A 20,475-nucleotide genomic window follows, 5' to 3' on the forward strand; every position below is an offset into this window, starting at 1 on the left:
GTGAATTGTGTCACGCTAGCGAGTTGGTGGGGAGGATTGTAATGGCGGGCTGTGGCTTGGCTGGGTGCTGGGCCTGTCTTCTCTTCCTTGTCCCCAGGAGAGGGCTAATTTCCTGGGCTTTATGCCCCAGAGGTTTTGGCGGCAGCTCGCAACCCATTGCATTCTGACCCGCGCAAGCATTCTACAACACCTTCCAAACACGCACACGCACGTTTTTTGTGGCCCGGCAAAGCCGTGACCCTGTTTGGCTCTAACTTGGCGCTGTGCGGGCCTTCCCTTTGTGATTCACAGACCCTGCTTTAGGGTTGGGCAGAGGCAGGGCAAGTTAAATAAGCAGACCCTGCCGTGGTTTATGCAGCCAATCCTGGTTTAATGCCACAGGTGGGCCCAGTCTGAAAAGGCCACTTTATTGGCAACTTAAGGAACTTAAGTCACCATTTTCAGATATGCTCATGGGGTTCAAAGGGTGGGGGGGAGTAAACAATCCATGGTTTAGCCACAAGCCAGTTTTTCCCTCCCTGACCCAAAAATCCACCCCCTCCCCCAAGCTGAACTGTGGCTACCTGCTTCCCCTGTTTCTAGCCCCCCACCACACCCCCAGAGGCCAGCTGATCACTCTGAGCTCACTGTTTGGCTCATCTGTGGCAAGTTTGGTTTGCTTGGGTGGCACTTGATGGTGTGAACCCAGGTCACATGTGGTGCAAACTTTTCCCCAAGGGTGGATTCACACAGGCTTGGTGGCCAGGCAGGTGTTTCTTCTCAGGGGGGTCTTGGGGATGCTCTTCCTGCCTCTAGGATCAGGGCCCAAGCAGAGATCCCAAGCTTGGCTGCCCCTCCGCCCCAAACCAGCAGGCAGCTTTGCATTGGCTTCTTGTGGGCAGCAGCCCTTTCTGCTTCCTGGGTGCCTCTTCCTGGCTGTTCTCCAGGTGGCCTCCTTTCCACCTGAGGCTGGTAGCAGCTTCAGCTCTTTAAGGTGCTCTCTCAGGCCCTGCTCTCCAGGTGGCCTCCCTTCCACCTGAGGCTGGTAGCACCTTCAGCTCTTTAAGGTGCTCTCTCAGGCCCTGCTCTGCAGGTGGCCTCCTTTCCATGTGAGGCTGGTAGCACCTTCAGCTCTTTAAGGTGCTCTCTCAGGCCCTGCTCTCCAGGTGGCCTCCCTTCCACCTGAGGCTGGTAGCACCTTCAGCTCTTTTCCCCTCAGGGGCTGCTTCTCCTCCCCGGCTTCAGCTCTGCCCTGCTTTGGCCCCCTGAGGATGGGTGACTTCAGCCCTTCAGCCTCAGGCGCCTCCTGGCAGCCCCTCCTGGCGATCTGGCCAGCTGCCTCTGCTGCACCCCTTTTTATACCCCTTCCCCCCTCGGCTGATTGGTGGCCCAACTTTGAGCCCAGCTTTTAATTGGCTCCTGGCCGGGCCCTTCCATTGGCCCTGAGGCCCGCTCGAAGCGGCCAATGGCCAGGTGGGTTCGGGGAGGCCCCTTCCTATTGGCTGGAAAGGGCCGGTCTTGGAGCCCCTGAGTCGGTATATAAGGGCGAGCGTGGCACCCCTGCCCTCCTCCCTATGCCCACCACTCTGCTGTGGCTGGTTGACCTTGGAGTCCAGCCTTTGGCCTGCTGAAACTCTCTATCCTTCCCGCTCAAAATAAAATCCTCACAGAAATAACAACAACAACAACAACAACAACAATAATAATACATGCCTGATTCCCAGCAACCCTGGGCGGTTATATCCCTTTCGATTATTACAGATCAACCATGTATAAAGGCCGAAGGGGAGTTGTGATGGCCCCCACGTTGCACCCCTCTCCTTCCCGGGGACCATGGTCGGGCTGGCAGGGGACCATGGTGTCTGGTGGCCAGGCGGGTTGGGGAGGCCAGCGGGGGCTACGTGGGCCCAGGCCTGGTTTGCACTGGTGTCCTTTCTCTCCCTTATCTTGCCTTCCCAGCTGAGCGGTGGATCCGCGGGCGGAGGAAAAACAATTTATTCCCCCCCCGCCACCCCCGCTTGCTCAGCCAGGAGAGAAATGGCCTCTCGGGGCCTCGGCCCCTCCTCGCTCCCCCAGCTGATAACGCGAGCTGGCCTTCAACCAGGGGAGGCGGGATGAAATCGGCCGGCCGCCCGCCCCACTGCATCCTGAGCATCCGGCCAGGGGTGCTGGAAAAGCAGACTGGACGGCAAAGATGCCGGGTTCGATTCTGGCCTTGCTCGCTTTTGCATTCAGGTGAATATTCCAAGAAAAAAATTAAAGCTGTGTGGGATCGTGGCGAGGTCTGGTTGCCGCGTGGCCGGCCAGCCCTCTGTGGTTGGTGTGGGGGGGTAGACTGCTTTTCCCCATGGAGGCTCTCAAGTCTGGCGGCTGCTGTAGATCTCGGTCTCCTCCTCCTCCTCTTTCAGGGCTTGGTGCTGCCCTCTGCCACCCGCAAAGTGTCTTCTGCAGGCGCGGCAGGCGGCTGGCTGTCCACCTGGCTCTGATCTGCCCAGCGGCCCGTCTTTTCCGTACGGCCTCTCCTGACCTGCTCCTCTCCGGCAATTAGGCTGTGATACTCTTCATCCCTTGGGGTGATGGGAGTTGGAGCCCAACCAAGCTGGAAAGCGGCGGAGTTGGAAAAGGTCTCTTAGAATAGTCTCAGCCCCTTTGAGCATCCAAGAGTCCATCTTTCTATCTCCTTCCTTCCTTCCTTCCTTCCTTCCTTCCTTCCTTCCTTCCTTCCTTCCTTCCTTCCTTCCTTCCTTCCTTCCTTCCTTCCTTCCTGTCTCACTCTTGCCATCCCCTCCCTCCCTCCCTGCTAGCTCCTTCCTTCCTTCCCTTCCTCCCTCTTTTTTCTTTCTTCTTCTTTCTTCTTCCTTTTTCTTTCCCTTCTTTCCTTCTTTTCCCTCCCTCCCTCCCTCCCTTCCTGCTACATTCAGTGATCCCAGAAAGGCAGGAATCTCTGCCTTTGAAGGATCTCTTTCTCTCTCCTTTTTTCCCCAGTTCCCTGTCTTTCTCCCCTCTCACTCTCCCCTTCTCTGCTTCCCTCGCTTGGGCTCCGGCTGACCGGCTGGCCGTTTCTCCCCTGGACAAGAGGCAGCCGCCCCGCCCCGCCCCCCCTCCTTCCGATCACCATCCCGTCTCTTCCATCCCATCGGATATTCCCAGCTTGTGCCTGGGCACCCAGGGGTGGAAGCTCCTTGGGGGGGGGTCCGTGATGAAAAGTGCCTGTTTGGAGAGGGAAGGGAAGGGAGGGGGCGGAGGGGCAGGGGGAGCAGCGACTCAGTGGCTCGAGGGCAGCTGGGTGGGCCCCCTCAGCTCCCCCTGCCCCCCCCCCCATCACCACAGAGCCCAAGCCAGGGTGCAGCCTTCCGCTGAAGCCACCGTCACAGCTTGTGTTGTGCTGTGCTGTGTTGCAAAAAGTCAGGGCTGAGACCCGGAGTTCGGGGGCCGGCAAAGCTCTGGCACCAGAGGCTGCTTGGCCCGGGATGCGGAGCCTGCTGACGTTCCCGAAGGAGGTTCTGGTGCCTCTTTCTCTCCCCCGCCACAACGCTTCCCTTGAATGCATTTCTTTTCTGCACCAGCCGCAGTGAGTACGGGGCATTTCGACAGTGGAGGTGGGGTGGTGGTGGATTGAACTGGGGTTCCAGCCTGACGTTTTTGGAGAAGCAGGGCGGTCCTCTCGCTGTGTGGGCACTTGGCATGACAGCTAGGGCAACCTCTCCATCTCTCTCTCTCTCTCTCTGCCCTGCCATCTCTTGCAGGATTGAATTCCCTCTCTAGCTGGCACCGCCTGCTTCTGAAAGCAGCCCTCCTCCCCACTCCCCGGTGCCCGCGCATCCCGGAGGCTCGGAGGAGTCGCTATCCGAGCCGTTGGCTTATCCTCGGCTTTCCACCGTCCGCAAAGCCTCATCTGCGGATGTTAATTCTCTGGGACCTTCCTCTCCATCCTCATCATTACGATGATTATTATTATTGCCACTAAACTCTATTTAACGGCAGCAGCTCCGTGCCACCAGAAAGGAGAAAATAAATGCCTCAGCCATGCAGCAAGCTGAAAGTTCCCATAGAGCTGGCAAGGGGGCAGATCTCACGAGCGATAATAATGCGGGAAAAACACGTTCAGGGCGTTCTCCCGCCGCGAGGGGTGCAGAGCCTCGCTCTCCCAACCAAATGCCACTAGGTGGAGCTTGATCCCTGGGCAAAGAAGAAATTGGGATCCAGGAACACCCCCAGAGCATCCTCATCCGTTTGCCCGAGCCTTCCTGCGGCTCTCCGCTCGCCACGCCGCCTCCTCGCATGCTGGGTGTGTGAGCGTGAACTCTGCAGCTTTTTAGCTTGTGGAAGGCAGGCAAAGGTTATGAGCAGCGCTGACGAAAGGAGGGAAATTTCCTTTTCTCCCCCTTTTTTAAACTTAAGACATTTCCTCGCTGCTTTCAGTCAGTTTCATGAATACCGTTGTTGATTTTGTGGGCTGCCGAGGGGATTGGGCAAATTCCGGGTGGGGATCGGATCGTGGCTAGCTTCCAAGTCCTGCGCCGAGCTTCCAGGAGCAGAAGCAGTCTATCTGCACGTGCTGCGGAAGAACACCAGGACACAGGGTCGTGGCCTCTGTTTTGTGGGCACGGCTAAGGGGCTCAGTGGCTCAGATGGTGTGTCCTAGCAACGCTTGGAAGATAATTTTGGGGGGCAAACTGGTGTCCTTTGTAGGGCCTGGCTCCTGGTAAAACCTTCGCAATGGCGCTTCGTCAGGGTTGGGCGTGATAGGAGCTGTTGGTCCTTCTTCCAAGCCCATAAATAAAGGGGTTTGCCCGCAGTGGGCGTATTCCAGAGATAACGGGCAAGTTCCTTGCCTGTTAGGCCGGAGTGGGAATTGGAAATCTGGAGTGGAAATCTGGATTAGTGCAGGATGTATGCGCGTGGGCCTAATGCTGACCAACTTTGGGGCATTTTAAGGGAGAATCCAAGTGGAATGTTTCCTTTGCTTCCCTTTGTAATTTTGGTTCTTGTTTGTAATCCTGTTTGTGTAATGGTGTGTAGGAAAGGGGCGCTGCCAAGGGAACCGCCAGATAAGAGGGGGCATGGTCCACAGCTGCGTAATAGGTGGGGCAAGAGGCTCGGAAGGGACTCTCCTTAGTTTCCTGGGCTGTGAAGGAGACGGCGGGAGATTTGTACTTTCAGGCTTGCAAGATTCTGTCAACGTGGCCTTACAGTAAAGTAGAATTAGCCCCTCTGGCTGTGTTTCCTGGCTGGTCTACCTGATAAGGCTGACCGTTTGGGATGTGGAAGCCATGCTGGTCTTTGTATTTCAGACTTCCCACTTCTGCCCTGTGAGGTTTGGGGAAGGTCCCCGGTTCCTCTCCCAGGGGGTTAAATAATCAGCTTTTCCACCCACCCCCCAAAAGTCTTTAATGACCTTCCTTGCTGTTATCTGCCACAGAACAAACGGCTTTATCCTGTCTTTCTTCCTCACCTTCTCCCCTCTGCAGAATCCTGGAAGACCTCAGACCCGTGGAGAATGGACCATTCTGTGAATGGCACCCTAGCCGAGAAGCCCAGCCCCATAGACTACGGAGTCCAGATCAGATTCATCAATGACCTGAAGGAGCCTCGGAGATCCCAAAAGATCCGCCCCAAGGGAACCAAGCCCGGTTCCTATGGCGTAGCAGTCCGGGTCCAGGGCATCGATGGCCAACCCTTTGTGGTCCTCAACAGCGGCGAAAAAGGTGGCGACTCGTTTGGGGTACAGATCAAAGGGGGGAGCAAATACGGAAGGCCGGCTCGGAACCAGGCCCCCGGGGAGACGTTCCCAGGCCCTCCCGGGGCCGTGTCGTCATCCAAGGATGTTTCGGGTTCTATCAGTTCCGATTCGGATCTTCCGGAGAATCCTTACGGGGCAAAATACAGCTTTCAGTATGGCAGCTCGGATGAGGAGCCGGGTCCCCAACGAGCACCCCATGCCGATAGCTTGGATGGGATCCGCCTGCCTCGCAGCAGTGGTTCCTCCCTTCCCCACGGCTATCGGACACTGCCCCACAAAAAGTCCATGGGGCAGCAGCATCTGCGGCGGACTCAGTCTCACAGCTCTCTGCTTGACACCGAGCTGAGCGACCCTCAGGAGCCGAGGCCCGCTAGAACTCCCAACTCGGGTTATGCTTCCCAGTCCTCCCGTTCGGGGGCTCCAGAAAGGAGCGCCAGTGCGCTGAATCTCTCTCCCCCCAGCGTCCCCAGCCCCAGGGGGTCCACACCCAGCAACTTCTCTGGCCTGCGGTCTGCCCACAAGCCGGTGCCGTCGGACGCAGGCTCCCCTGAGCCGGCCCAACTGGCCAGCACTGGCAACAGTGATATTGATACGAAGCCGCTCTCTTCCGTGGACTCCTTGATCCACAAGTTCGATGGAAAGGCCCCCTCGAGGGGCCGGGCCTCCCGCAGGACGCAGGTCTCCCTCGAGAGCCATAAGCGCTCACGCAGCCTCGACGGGAGGGTCGCCTGCCAAGATACGGCCGACGTGCGGGAACGTGGGACCGGCGAGCGTCCGGGCAGCCGGGGAGCCGCTGGGCAGGCAGCGAAGGAGGATGAAGTAGATAAGTCTGAGATGATCCAGGATTGGGTCAATCAGAACCGGGAGGATCCTGGGATGGAAGAGCAGCCGAGAAAAGTCCAGTCCGACTTGCAGGTAATTTTCTGGATCTCTTTGCCCGGTTGCCCTCTCCGTCTGTGGCCACCGAGGTCTCCTGCTGTACTACAAGGGTGGTAAATGATGTTGCCACCCGTGCAGGGACGTCTTTTTCATCCCTTCTTTCTTGGAAGTGGGTTGCAAACTGCCGTACCCAAGTGAGGTTGCTTCAAAGCAGCGCGGAGAAGCTTTTCCCACCCTGCCCTGTGGGTAGAACCGTCGTCTCTAAAATGGACCGAAATCGGCTTGTCATTCGACCCAGGGACAGACCCTTAAGCGGAGTCCAGCGGGGGGACGGTCTGTCTCCCCTGCAGGCAGGATGGCTGCTTGCTCCCTTCTGCGATTTGCAGGGGGCAGCGGCCCGTCCAGACCCTCTTTGACCCGCTGGGGGGGTTCGTTCTTGCAGCTGAAGTCCACCCCAGACCTTCTGAGGGATCAGCAGGAAGTGGCTCAGCCCGGAAGCAGCGAATATGCCAAGCAGCTCATCTACAGCATTCTGAAGGACAGGTAAACGTCAGGAAGCAGGAAAGGGAGCTGGGCTGAACCCTGGTTGACTTCACGGGCACCTCCGTGAGTGTTTCTGGGCAGCCCTGCGGAAAGGCTTTGCCATTCCCTCTTCTGGATGTCTTTCCAGCTTCCGCGTCTCATCTGAACTCCTGGGCTCTCCTAGTGGTCTCCCATCCAAAGACTAACCAGGGTTGATCCTGGTTATCTCTTCCAAGATCAGCCACTTCCTGCCACTCATTTGGGTTTCCGGTTTTAAATATTCTTTTGCGTCTGTTTGGCACTTAGCCCCAAATGCCTTTTCTTCTCGGGCCTCAGTGCCCAGGGACCCTTCGAAGGATTTAAAGTTTGAGACCCCAGATTGCCCTGTGGGATTCCCCCAGGCATGTCCCACTGCCTCAGTTTCCCACAGCAGGCAGCCTAAAGTTTCTGGGAAGCCCACCAACTGCTGGTCTAAAGGCAACTGCCTTCTCTTCTTGGTGCCCAGCATTCAGTAGACTCTCTAAAGGTGGAGGCTCTGTTTTGTAAGCATCCTCTCCCTGCGTGGTGACGTTCAGGGTGGCGTCTGCCGTGAACCTCGTTCGCAGTCCATTAACCAAAGTTGCAGCTTAGCGGGAGGTTGTGGTTTATTTGTTGGCGCAAACCCTCATTCGGCGCTTTGGGCCAGCCCAGAGACCGTCTAGCTGACCTCGCCGGCCCCTTTGTTGTTTGCAGGAGTCCTGAAACCGATGCCTCGGCGAAGAGGAAAACCAACCTCATCTTTGAGAAAATCCAGGCGCTTGCCGTAAGTCTGCCCCCAAACTGCCCACAATGTAAGCCCCTCAGCGGCTGCAGGCCGGCCGGCCTCCCCCTCTCTCAAGAGGCTTAGAATGCGAGGGGGGCCTCTTTTTGAAATACTTGAGGGCTAGCAACTTGGTGTGCGGTTTCTGTGAAAAACCGCTACCGCTGAGAAATGGGAGTTTGCCCCCCTTTCAGTTTCGAAGAACATCTGACTTAAAGGGTTTCTTTTTCTGGCTGGGGGGGAAGGCCATCCCTTTGTTGGAGCCGAGGGGGTCCTGCTCTGAGACGACTGAACCGAAGCCGAATGTGGAAGAACTGGACAGCCGGACCAAGGTGGCTTTGCGACCCTTTTTCTGGGAGGACAAAGTGTTCCGCCTCTCTCGCTTCCGGCTGGGGGTCTTGCCTGTGTGTTGGCCAGCTGGCTGGCTGCAGCTGCCTCCCTGGATTGTGGGGTTTGGGGGGGACTTTCGGACTCCGACTCCTGTCTTCCCCAGCCACTGGCTATGCCAATTGGGGCTGGGGAGAAGAGGCATTGGGCTTCTGGGTAGTCCCTGCCCAGTTGGGGAAGCAGGGGCTTCTGGGTAGTCCCTGCCTGGTGGTGGAAGCAGGGGCTTCTGGGTAGTCCCTGCCTGGTGGTGGAAGCAGGGGCTTCTGGGCAGTCCCCAGACCTTTGCCTGAACGCTCTTTGGGCCATGATTCACGCTGGAAACGTTCATTTCTCTGCGCCCCCTCTTTTTTTAACATTTTAAATAAAGTAAGACTCCCACGCAGGTCGCCCAGAGGTTGGAACCGGCGCAGGAGAGCCACTGGCTCGGCCCCCCTCGCGAGCTGGAGGTCCGGCTGCAGGAACTGGAGGAGGAATGCCGCCGGCTTCGGGAGGCTTTTGACAAGAAGAACCGGGAGCTTCAGAGCACGTTCCAAGAGTGAGGGGGGCTGGGGGGGTCATCCCATCCAGTGCCGACCCCGTTCCCCTCCCAGGCTGTCCCCCCCCCCCCCCCCCGGGCCGGGCTCCGTAGCCAGAAAACCAGGCGCTCCCTTGCAGGACGAGCGTTCTGGACAATAAGCCCAAAGTTTAGTAGGTCAATTAATCAGGCGGACGGATGATCCGCTGATCTCGGTGAATCCGACCTCCGTTTCCGCACGAGGGCTGAGGATGCATTTCCTTGCTTTCGATCGATACCGGCCACGTGCCGAAATGCAAACAAATGGCGTCAGGCGTCAGGCTTAAAACAACGGCCGGGTGGCTAGAGGGGAATCCCTTTCTTCCCAACACAAAGATGGGCCAAGTCGGCCATCCCGTTCCAGCGGGGACCTGGCCTGGCTCTTTGAGACCTCGGGGAAGATGCCGGAGCACACCTTTTCCTCTGCAGGGTCAGAAACCCCGTTCAGACCCCCTGAAGGTGATGCGTCTCCCCCCTCCCCTTCTTCCCTCCCCTTGAAGGTTGAGAGACGTCAGGACGGTCAAGGGGCAGCTGGAAGCCAAGCTGGCCGACTTGGAGGACCAGCTGACGGAGATGCAGAGAGCCCTGGATCAGTTCCAGGAGCTGCCCTCAGACCGGGACGCGTTGTTGAAAGTGAGCTGAGTCCTGAGGGACGAGCCTGGGCACCCGCTCTCTTGCAAGCGAGAAACCCGGCGGCTGAGGCAGGCCCAGGAACGTGTTTCTCTTCCTCCACTCCTCAGGAGTTGCTGGAGACCCGGGAAGACCTGGAGGAGGTCTTGGCCACCAGGCAGAAGCAGGAGGACCAGCTGCGCCAGCGCGAGCGCGAGCTGACAGCCCTGAAGGGGGCCCTGAAGGAGGAGGTGGCCAGCCATGACAAGGAGCTGGATCGGGTCCGGGAGCAGTACCAGCAGGACATGGAGCAGCTGAGGCACAATGTGGAAGACGTGTCGCAGGTGAGCGGCCAGGTGGTGGCCGGGGTCCCGTCTGTGGCGGGTGGAGGGCAGGGGGAAGAGCAACGCCTCGGGATGAAGGCGTGTTGCCCAGCCCTCTGTTTGACCTGCTAGATTTTTTTGTGCAGGGATCCTGGGGTGAGGAGGCAGGGAAGAGCGTCAGATCTTCTGGCCCTCAAGAGAAGTTCCCACTCGGTCAGACGTGGGGCACGTCTCATTAACCTGGGATCCTCTGAGCTTTGCAACCGAAGGCCTCACGCCCAACTCCTAGGATTTAGACCAGGGTGTCTGGGAGGGAGGTGTTCATGCCCCCTGTGGTCGTTCTCCAGATGCTACCCACATCCCCCTTGGGGGAGTGGATCTTGACTTGGGTTCTCCCCCCTCCCGTCCCCTTGAATTGGTCCACGGGGCTTCTTCTTGTGTAGGGTCAAGCCAGCCTGGAGGCCGAGAGGCAGAAGGTCAACTCTCTGCTGAGGAGCCTCCAGATGGAGCTTCAAGAAAGCCAAGAGGAGGCAGCTCACTGGAAGGAGATGTTTCAAGGAAACAAGGAGGAGCTACGTAATGTGAAACAAGAGTGAGTCAACCATCTTTCCCTCCTGTCCATCATCTCCATCATCTCCCTCCTCTGTCCATCATCTCCACCTGTGTCAAGCAGCCCTCATGCTGAACCACCTTTAACGATCTTCAGCTGCGTTATGCATGAATTCCATGGATCTTGGCTGGTTCTCCAGCCATCGTTCACAGGATGGCTTTAAGTGTGGTGTGAACAGCTCTGGAACCTTGTGTTTCTCCTGGTTACCTTTGACATCCTATCCCGTGGTCTTCACCTTGTCCAGGCTGATGCAGGTCACGGTGGAACGCGAGGAGTTCGAGGAGGAGCTGAAGGAAACCCGGGAGCGCTTCGCAGCCACGCGGCAGGAGATGGACCAGATCCGGAACCGTTCTGCGGATGCCGAGGAGGTCGATGAGCTAAGGAAGGTGTGCTTGGCTGCAAAGACGCTTAGCAACAAACTAGGCCAGAGTTTCTCAACCTCGGCAACTTTAAGACGCGTGGACTTGAGTCCACGCGTCTTAAAGTTGCCGAGGTTGAGAAACACTAAGCTAGACCACCATAACTGTGTGGAGAGATCACCAGGTTATGGTTGAAGAACTCCAACCCCCATCATCCCTGATCAGGTTCCCCTGGGCTGATGGGTGCTCGGATGCAGCACTGGCCCTCTGCTCCTAGTGTGGAGAGGACCTCTTTCTCAAATTTCTTCTCCCCTGGCCATGCTCAGAGAGACTTCTTCACTCACCGTCTTTGGTTTCCACCAAACACAGCAAGAGCCGCGGTCCACGTACTACATTTTGCAGTTTTCAAGGGCTAAGGAACATGGGGCAAGTTTTGAGGATGGGTCTGGAGGGTTCTGTAGTACCCCAGCTGGGCTGCCTGGATTCTTGATAGGCTACGCCACGTGCCTAGTCCTACGGGTTCCCTTGTTGGCGTGGCTGCCCCAACTTCACACAACAACGGAAGCCGTGAACGGTTCTTGGCCCGTCAACCTCCTGGGTGGGTCTGACTCATTTTCTCCTCCTCTCAGGAGCTGCGTGAGGCTCGGGGGCAGCTGCGGGGCGTGATGGAGGAAAAGGAGGAGCAGGGCAGGATCCTGTGCCTCCGGGAGAACGAGATCGAGGCCCTGAAGGAGAAGCTCCAAGACGAGGCCGCTTGCCGTAGCCGGGACATCGAGGGACTCAACTTGCGGTTTCAAGAAAAGATGCAGCAGTTCCAGAAGAATTACGAGGAGGCGTTTAAGGTGAGACGGAGCAGAGAAGGTGGGTCCGGCTTTCCCCAACCGGTCCGGCGTCCGGCTCGATGGTTCCCTGCGATGGGGGACCTGATGGCCTTCTCCATCCCGCCTCCGGTAGGCCAAGGCTGCCTTGGAGGGCCAGAAGGAGGCCACCGAGCAGACGCGGAGGCTGGTGGAGTCCACCCTGAGGGAAACCCAGGAGGAGAATGACGACCTCCAGCGTAAGATCTTGGGCCTGGAGACTCAACTCAAGGAGTACCGCCATTTGGCCGAGAATTGGCAAGGCACGGAGGCCAGGCTGAAGGAGAAGATTTTCAAGTTGGAGGTATGGAAGGAAGAGCAGGGTTCTCTCATTTTTTTGGTCAGCATCTTGGTTTCCTCCTGTCTAGGCAGGCTGCAACCCGCCTGTAGGGACCCAGGGCGGGTCGGAGGTGAGGTTTCTGGAGTCTCGCCCTTGGCGTGATGGCGGCCATCTTGTTTAGCCAGGCCCAGCCTTTCGCTTCGGAAGGGGGCCTGCTTTGCACTTGTGACCTCCTTAATCCTGGTGGGCTGAATCAACCACGCCCCCAACCCATAAAACCCGGTTAACGGGGCTTGTGCTCAGGCAGACATGAAGCCAAGCCTACCCCTGAAGCTAGCCTCTGTAACTAACATCCCGTCACTGTATCGTTCTGGCTTTCCTGAATCATCATTGGGCTGGCTGTGGTCGGTCTGGAACCTCCATGTTCAAGAGTAACCTACCACCAAATACCCATGCACGGGGAGCATGACTGCTGCTGCATCGGGGTGGGCCCCTGGGGGAACAAAACCCAAGGCTGCACATCCGATGAGGCCTCTTGCCGTGGTGGCCTCCGAGTCCAGTTTTCAGGTGCTGTAAGATCCCTTGAGCAGAGAAGGGGCTTCCCGCTGGGCGGATCTCCGGGGCCGGGCCTCAGTTTCCCCTTTTCGCTTTCCCCTCCTGCTTCCAGGCGGACCGCAAGCAGATGGAAGAGTCCCTGACCAACGCTGCCGACCAGGAGCAGGACTTGCTGCTGGCCAAGCGGTCCCTGGAGAGCCGTCTGGAGGAGGCCCAGCGCCATCTCCATAAACTCACCCTGGAGCACCAGGACCTGAGCACCTCCTACCAGGAGGAGATGAAGCAGAAGGAGATCCTCAAGAGAGCCAAGAACGACCTGGAAGAGGAAAAGCGGCTGCTGGACCGGAGTGTCGCAAAACTGACCAAGGAGGTCGGCCACGTTGCGGGGCGTTGCTCCAAATCAGCTCCCCTCCTCTTAACTTTGCAGGCCCGAAACCACGGGTTGGTCCTCTGGTGGCTTTCTGAGGCGGACTCTCCCCAAAAGGCCACCTTGTAGGGGCAGCTGAACACAAGCATCCCGCTCTGCTCCGTCCACCTTGGACCGCGCTCTCTCCCCAGAGCGTTCCCCGGAGCCAGACGGTCGCAGAAGGGCAGGGCGACGAGCCCAGCCGACCCCCTGGCAAAACTGGGCTTCCTCTCCTTTTCCAGCTGAAGCAGATGGCTGAAGAGTCCCACCGGGCCCTCTCGGACGTTCAGTCCCAGCTGGAGGACTGCAGGGAGAAGTCGCGCAAGGAGATCAGTGATTCTCAGAAACAGGCCAAGGACCGCGGCGTGGAAATGGAGAAGATGCAGTACCATTTGGGGAGATTACAGGATGAGGTGTGCTTTTAAAATATATATATATATATATTCACGTGTTTCTTTTTTTCCAGAGGAAAAGGCTGGCGGCATGGTTTAAAAAATACATATATGTGTGTCAGGGTGCCAGCTTTCCCAGAGCTATTTTTGGGACTTGCATTGCTCCCCCATCTCAGAGAAGGACCACGAAATATCAAAGGGCCTTCCCGAGAGAACAGATCTCCTTTTGTACAGCCGAGCTGCACAGCCGTACAAACGTCCCATTCAAAACAGAAAACTTGGTATCGGAAATGAGAAATGGCCATCCTGTAGAAACGATGCGGGCATTAGGGCGGTGGGGCGCAAACGAGCGTTTCAGGACTTCTCTAAAGCTTTCTGGGGGCGGCCCCAAGTCCTCTCCTCCTCCGCACGGTGGGAGAGCTTGCCGCTTTGCCTGGCTTCCCCTTTTTAAGGGAGGGAGGAATCCACGAGGACTAGAATCTTTTGCAAGTTTGCAAGAAAGAAAGCAGGAAAGAAAGCTGATTTCGCCTGGCTAGAAATAGCGGAAGAGCCGGCGTGAAATTCGTGGTGGATGGTGTGGGTGGTTTCCTGCGGCTGAATGCAAGAGACGGGGTGCCCGCGCCAGGTGTTCCCCAGCTGTGTTAAGACTGCAACTGTAAGATGACCGCCATGCCCACGAGGGTCATCTTGCCCCATCGTGGGAAGAGAACCAGGTGGGGGAAGACCGAGTCCCCATAATTTACTGAACGCGGGTCCAAATCTCCGTTCCCGGATCCCCTCTTCAGCCATCCTCCTCCTCTCCTCTCCTTTCCTCCAAGGTGCTGCGTCTCAAGCAGGCCCTGCAGGACAGCCTGGCCGAGCGGGAGAACGCCATCCTGGACAAGGAGCTGCTGGCCCAGCGTCTCCAGAACGTGGAGCAGGAGATGGAGTCCAAACAGCGGTTGCAGGATGACCGGTCCCGGCAGGTCAAGGCCTTGGAGGTTTGTGTGGTCCCTTTCCTTCTGGGCACGGCTGCTGCGCCGCCGATCCCCAACGGCGTTTGGCCTCCTGTGGGGCAGGATCCGAATAACCTTGCTGCGTCCCTCTTTCCGGGCTGCCCGTAGTGCCAAGAGGGCCATGGGCACGTGCTGTGGGTGCGAACCCCATGTGGGCTTCGCTGCAGCGACGAGAAAACCGGTTCTCTGCTCAAAACCGCCCAGTTGCCTTTTTAATTTCCCACGATTTCATAGGGTGACCCTGTAGCAAGGGCATTGTGGGGAATTAAGGTGGGTAGTGATTTGTGGACTGGATTTGGGGGGGGAAGAGATGGGCCCTAGTACTCTGCCTCCCCCACCAGCAGAGGGCAGTGTCTGCTTTCAAACTAACTACATTTTATTTAATTCTACATTAGTGTTTCTCAACCTTGGGAATGTTAAGATGCGTGGACTTCAACTCCCAGAATTCCTTTGCTGGCCAAGTCTTTGCAACACACGATTATGACCTCAATTAATTTTGTGTGCATTTCCTTCCCAGAAAAGACAAAACTTTTCATGCTGCAAAACTGCATTTTTCTCACCCCGACTTTGTTCTAGAAGCAATTTCTTCCCCGTTAAGGAAGAGAGCAGGTTCCAAAGCAGAAACCCGTTTTTAACGATCCGCTTGGTAAAACCAACGCAAGGCGCCAACTTTTTCCTCCCTTTTTTGAGCGCCTGGTGGGTCCCGAAGGGTCCCCGCGCCCGCGCTAAGCACATCGCTGTGTTTGCAGGACAAGTCCAAACATCTGGAAGTGGAGCTGGACGAGGAACGAAACGCGGTGGAGCTTTTGACGGAGAGGATCAACCGATCCAGAGATCAGGTGAGCAGCGTTTGGCACCTGAAGCAACCACAGATCTTTGTGAGTAGAAGGCGGGTGCCAGGAGACTCCCAAGTGGAGGCAAAGCGTGGAATCCCGTCGAGTCTTCTAGCCATTTTATGGTGGCCCCCGAAAATCTCATTCCACGTAATTGCAGCGTTTCGGATCTGAAGCCAGATGTTTTAGATGCATCCCCTTCCCCGCCAGGTCCCTCTTTTAAGCTTGATATTTTAGCGTTTAATGCCATTCAGAACCAACCAGAGAAAGCTGCAGTTGGTTTGGAAGCAATAAAAGAAAAGGTGTGGTTTGCACCAGGCCAGCCAGCCAGCCGTGGTGTTTTCTGTGCCTGCTGTGTTGTGCAAAATCCCCGGTGCGCTTCAGAGCTGATTGAGGCTGCGCCTCTCTGGGTGGGTGTTTGCTGCTGATCTCGTCTTCCCAGCGCTGTGAATGACCGTACTTCGTTTTCTGCAACCCTGTCATTTCCCTGCATTCTGGAAATCATCAAACACACCAAGTATATATTGCTTTGCGAGATGTATATCAGTGTGCAGAAGTGTGAGACAAGCAGTTTGGGAAAAAGAAAAAACATCAGTGAAAACAAAGCCGAGGATGTTGCTGTTATTAAAACTCGCGCACGTCTAGACAATTTTTGCAGTAAATATTGTCATGAAGCCATTTTGCAAAGAGAAAAAAAGGGGGGGGGTCTGAGCTTAAGATCAAATGGAATGTATTTGTAACACAGGTGAGATTCGAACTGGAGACTTCCCGGTTTCCAGCTCAGCCTTTTAGCTGCCAAGGGGCCTGGCTGTTACGTTAACGGGGGCTAGAAGAAAGCTGGAGGATTTAGGAGATGGATTTAGATGCATTTGTCTGAGAAGAGAGGTCTAGAACCCCTTCTGGGCTCCAGTGGAGCCTCCCTGTTCAGGTGCAATATATCACCACATTTTCAGTTGCCATCATGGGGAATTTCCCAAGACGGCTGCTTGGTCCGGTCCTCACAAGGAGCAAGGATGCTCTTCAGGATCAGCCTTTGCTTCCCATTGGCATCTTAATGTGGGCGGAGCCTCTGTGTACAGTGGCAGTCTACCTTTGAGCAGAAAGTGCTGGGAGATCATGGTGCAGGGAAGGCATCTGGTCAACCAGGAAGGGCGCTTGGCTGCCAGACTAACTTTATGCCCTCTCTCCCCCCCTCCCTTGGAGATCGACCAATTGCGCGCCGAGTTGTTGCAGGAACGCTCCGCCCGGCAAGACCTGGAGTGCGATAAGGTCGCCCTGGAGAGGCAGGTAAGGCTGCTGGGTGGGCAGAATGGGGAATGGTCCGCTAACACTAATCTCTCCAAGGAGATAGATGTACATCAGTGGCTGGGTTAAACTTGGAGGGCTGCCCTCTTGGGGGCTTAGGTCTGGTCCTCTGGTCAGATGCAGCCGGGCACACGCCTTTGCCCTCCTCAATCCCGGTGGTCAAGAACGGAGCCTCCCTGGGTAGGAGTAGTCTATCTCTATGCACGGAGTCCTGAGGGCTCAGCGCCTTCCTGCGCTTCCCTTTGGGGTGCCCTTATGTGACCCAATGCCGGAGCCAGGAGGTGCTTCGGTTCACACGACGCGCTCAACCCATGATGGACTTCGCAGGCCTCCCGCCAAGCTGGGACGCCGGGCCACCCCAGAGTTTAACCCGGGTTCACGCCAAGCCAGCTCTGCGTTTTGGGAGAACGCCGCTCCTTGGCCTTTAGCTAACGTCGTTAAGCAGGACGGGGGAAAGGCGGCCCATAAGACTTTCCGAAGGGCTCCCCCAGGGTGGGTGAGCCTCACGGGAGTCGCTCCCTGCGCGGACTTGTTCAAGGGTTGGGTAAGGGCACGGCTTCCCAGCCAGCAGCACCTGCTGCGTCGTTTTTAATCAACCAAATCCTTGAATTGTTCTCGTTCTGGCTGGGTCGTTACTGAGGACAGGGGAGACCCACGTGGGATGACGGCCTCGTATGTCGCAGGCGTTTTTCTCTTTTGGGGCTGGTACGTTCGCAGCAGGCGATGCCTGGACTGGCGGCCTCCCCTTCTGTTGGGCGGGAGCTGGGCCGCCCAAAAGGGGCCGCTGTCCAGCGCCTTTCCTTTGCCCCCGTTTTTTGCAACGTCTCCGAGCTGCCTGCAAGCTTCCAGGCTTGACAGCACGCTTCCTCAGGCCGAACTATATTCTTCCTTTCTCTGAAAAACGGTATTGTTTGACTGCCAGCACGACGCCAAACATCGCCTTCCACCCTGCCAGTTTTAGAAGCCCTGAAAGGCATGTTGTGCTCCAGTTAATACTGATCCTACGGTGGGGAACAGGACTGTGAAGTTCCTTTAGATCCCTGGCACCGTGGTGGATGTTTTAGCTTCCCCTTGGCCAGAATTCAAGCCCCTTCGTTTCTTTTCAGCACAAAATGATGCGTTTTTGCTCATTCCCGTGGAGTTTTTCAGCCTCTTCCGCCACAGCTGAAGGGGCTCACCACTTTTTCCCATTTTCTTCAACGAAATTGGGAATTCAAAGGGGGCGGCTTGGCGCGGAGAACGGCCCATTGTGCCAGAGCAATAAATTCTCATCTTTGACGATCCAGAAAACTCTCTTCCTTCCCCACCCCTATCCACGCTGTAGACATTTAGTAGTCACCAACCCCAACAAGTTTGAACACGGCAGGAGGATGTTTATGGCCCTTTCAAGACTCCGCGCGGCTTTAAAAAGAAAAATAAACTTTTTTTTCTTGTTCCATCTGGCTATGCTTCAATGCAAGAAGAAAATCATTGCTGTTGTATAACTCAGGGAATGAAATGTCCTGTTCAGGGAAGGGAGTTTTTTCCCCCCCTTTAATTGGCTGACGGGCATTATATAACGTTACGTTTAAATTTTACATTTGCTCTCTCACTGTTTATAACCGTGACTGGCTGACTCAGCCAAAGATGCCTTTAAGGGACCCATTGTCTGTTGCTTCTCCCTTGCTCCAATGTGCACCACTGGGGTGGGAAACGGTGCGTGGCATCTGCGTGTTTTGCAGCCTCTGGGGACGCCTTGATTTGCCCGGTCGCTCTACTCTGGCGACTCGAGCCAGCGAGCCAAGCTGCATGGAGCAAAGCAGGATGGGAGATCTGTGTTGTTTAAGGGGAAAAAATCAATGCTTGGGAAGAGAATAACCCACTTCCTTGGTATTTTAAGGATGCACCTTTGCCTCCGGGTAGATATTGTCTTACAAAAGTCTTCCATTCCTGTGCAGAGAGAATGAAATCTTATAGCCGATAAGTGGAGCTTATAAATAAAAGGGGGAAAAAAACTTGGCTTCCATCCTGATTTAACGTTCTCACGTTTTCAGGAAACGGGAACCGAGCTGTGGGTTTGGGGCCATCTCCTCATCCTGCCAACCCATTTTATTTTTCTAAAGGGTCCCCTGCTGCCAGAAAGGATTAGCCGCCTGACTCTGGGGAAATGGAAGGATTTTGGGGTCCCCCCAAGTCTTCTCCACCCCTTCTCCTGGTTTCCTTCCTGCACATTTTTATCAGGCGTTTCCAATCCCTTTCCCAGAACAAGGACCTTAAAAACCGGTTGACCAGCAACGAAGGGCTGCAGAAATCCAGCGCCAACGTGTCCCAGCTGGAGTCTCGGATCCAGGACCTCCAGGACAAGCTGCTGGTGGAAGAGAGGTAAACTTCCACGCTTTAAACGGCTTAAAATATTTGTCCAGCCGACCGGCAGGTGTAAAGCCTTCCTCGGCTTTGCAAATTTGCCTTCTGCCTCTTGGTGACCCAGTGAATTATCTTCCTGCTCTGTGGTTGTGGCTGTTCTTTTAAAACCCGATGGATGATTTTTCACGGAGCGGAATCGAAGCCAAGAACAGTGTCTAGCGTGTGCTTGGCCCTCCTTGCGCCGCCTCTTCTCGACGTTGACTCCTCTGGTATCTGGTCACCCAGATGCCAAAGAGCGTTGGCCTTTTTCAAGGCAGAGGCCAGACAAAAGAGGACAATTGGGTGGGGTTTAATTCAAAAGAGGAGCAGCTTCGTGAGCCGGAAACGAAGGACAGTGGGCGTGGTTCCTTGCACCCTTGGAATAATTGCCACGTGAGAAGTCTGTGGTTGATCCTGGAAGGGTTCCCGGGGCTGGAAATGAGCTTCCTCCCCAAGGCCACGTGTCCGGCGGCTGGGAGGGCCTGGCTAACGAAGAGGCCGCTCTGTATGCAGAGAGAAGAGCGTCCTGCTGTCGTTGAACCGGAAGCTGGAGAGGAAGGTGAAGGAGCTGAGCATCCAGATCGATGACGAGAGGCAGCACGTCAATGACCAGAAGGACCAGGTGAGGACCAGCGAAGGCGGTGGCTCAGCTTCTCTTCTCCTGGGGGGAGACTGAGGCTGCTCCTGAAGCAGGTGGTGAGCAAGCTGTCAAAACCCACCGAGATGAAAAATGGGGTTTGCGAAGGATTCAGTCCCTGGGAGCTGGGGATGAGGGAGTCTGCCCAGGACCCTGAAGAAAACAGGATGACTGAGTTTTATGTTGGGCCATTCTCTTGTGTTGGTGTCCTGGGGGTCTGTAATCGTAATGTGTAGTGTCCACCAGGTGTTCGGGCTTGTTGAACCCTAAACCAAGTGTGGCTTAGCGTGAGCGATGAACACCACCTGCGGGAGGCCCGTCATTCCTGCCATGGACCATCCAAATGAGGGACGGAGGTGGTCTTCCAGAAGTGACCAGCCTAAGAATCTCGGCATGGAGAGCCGGAGAGCCTGCTGGGAGTTGTAGTTTGGCGACCTGGGGGAGCGGGGTCAAGGGTCGCCAGCCTGTTTCTCAGTTTGGGAAGCGGGCTCTCACCACCAGACCGTCCTTCCTCTTCCTCGCCAAGCTGAGCCTGCGCGTCAAGGCGCTGAAGCGGCAGGTCGACGAGGCAGAAGAGGAGATTGAACGGCTGGAGGTGGCGCGGAAGAAGGCCCTGCGGGAGCTGGAGGAGCAGCAGGAGGCCAGCGAGCAGCTGCAGAGCCGCGTCAAAGCCCTGGAGAAGGACCTCTGGTGAGTGGGGCGGGGCCGCCTTCTCGGGGCGCCCTCTGAACCCCTCTGGGCTCTGCACCTAAATGGGTGTCCCTTTCACAGCTGGAGATCTACCTACCTACCTGATCCATCTGTCTGTCCATCCCGCCATCCACCTACCTACCTTTTTATCCATCTGTCTGTCCACCCACCCACCTGCCTAGCTACCCATCCATCCACCTACCTACCTACCTATCCATCTATCAGGAAGGGAGGGAGGGAGGGAGGCACAAGGTCTTTCCACCCAGGAGGGAAGGAAGACAGCGCAGGGTCCTTAACAGCCTTGACCTGAAACACTGCCTCAAAAATGTAGCACTGAGATTAGCCACTGCTGGGTTAAAATGGAAATCTGGTTGTTGCAG

General features: G+C 56.3%; 1 protein-coding gene across 2 annotated transcripts in view; it reads left to right on the plus strand.

The window, feature by feature from the left end:
- The window catches only part of CGN (cingulin), a 30,553-nt gene that overhangs the window by 5,843 nt on the left and 4,235 nt on the right, over nt 1-20,475 (plus strand). For both annotated transcript variants that reach the window (XM_063317255.1, XM_063317256.1), the window contains exons 2-20: nt 5,451-6,637; nt 7,044-7,144; nt 7,856-7,925; nt 8,168-8,254; nt 8,693-8,844; nt 9,363-9,495; nt 9,603-9,815; nt 10,238-10,386; nt 10,649-10,790; nt 11,393-11,605; nt 11,718-11,924; nt 12,568-12,825; nt 13,104-13,274; nt 14,072-14,233; nt 14,998-15,087; nt 16,285-16,368; nt 18,629-18,747; nt 19,282-19,390; nt 19,932-20,095. In XM_063317255.1, the coding sequence (XP_063173325.1) occupies nt 5,480-6,637; nt 7,044-7,144; nt 7,856-7,925; nt 8,168-8,254; nt 8,693-8,844; nt 9,363-9,495; nt 9,603-9,815; nt 10,238-10,386; nt 10,649-10,790; nt 11,393-11,605; nt 11,718-11,924; nt 12,568-12,825; nt 13,104-13,274; nt 14,072-14,233; nt 14,998-15,087; nt 16,285-16,368; nt 18,629-18,747; nt 19,282-19,390; nt 19,932-20,095 (3,782 nt within the window). In that variant the 5' untranslated portion in view covers nt 5,451-5,479. The remainder of the gene's footprint in view (nt 1-5,450; nt 6,638-7,043; nt 7,145-7,855; nt 7,926-8,167; nt 8,255-8,692; nt 8,845-9,362; nt 9,496-9,602; nt 9,816-10,237; nt 10,387-10,648; nt 10,791-11,392; nt 11,606-11,717; nt 11,925-12,567; nt 12,826-13,103; nt 13,275-14,071; nt 14,234-14,997; nt 15,088-16,284; nt 16,369-18,628; nt 18,748-19,281; nt 19,391-19,931; nt 20,096-20,475) is intronic.

Source organism: Candoia aspera, chromosome 17, assembly GCF_035149785.1.
Source record: "Candoia aspera isolate rCanAsp1 chromosome 17, rCanAsp1.hap2, whole genome shotgun sequence".
Classification (NCBI taxonomy): Eukaryota; Metazoa; Chordata; class Lepidosauria; order Squamata; family Boidae; genus Candoia; species Candoia aspera.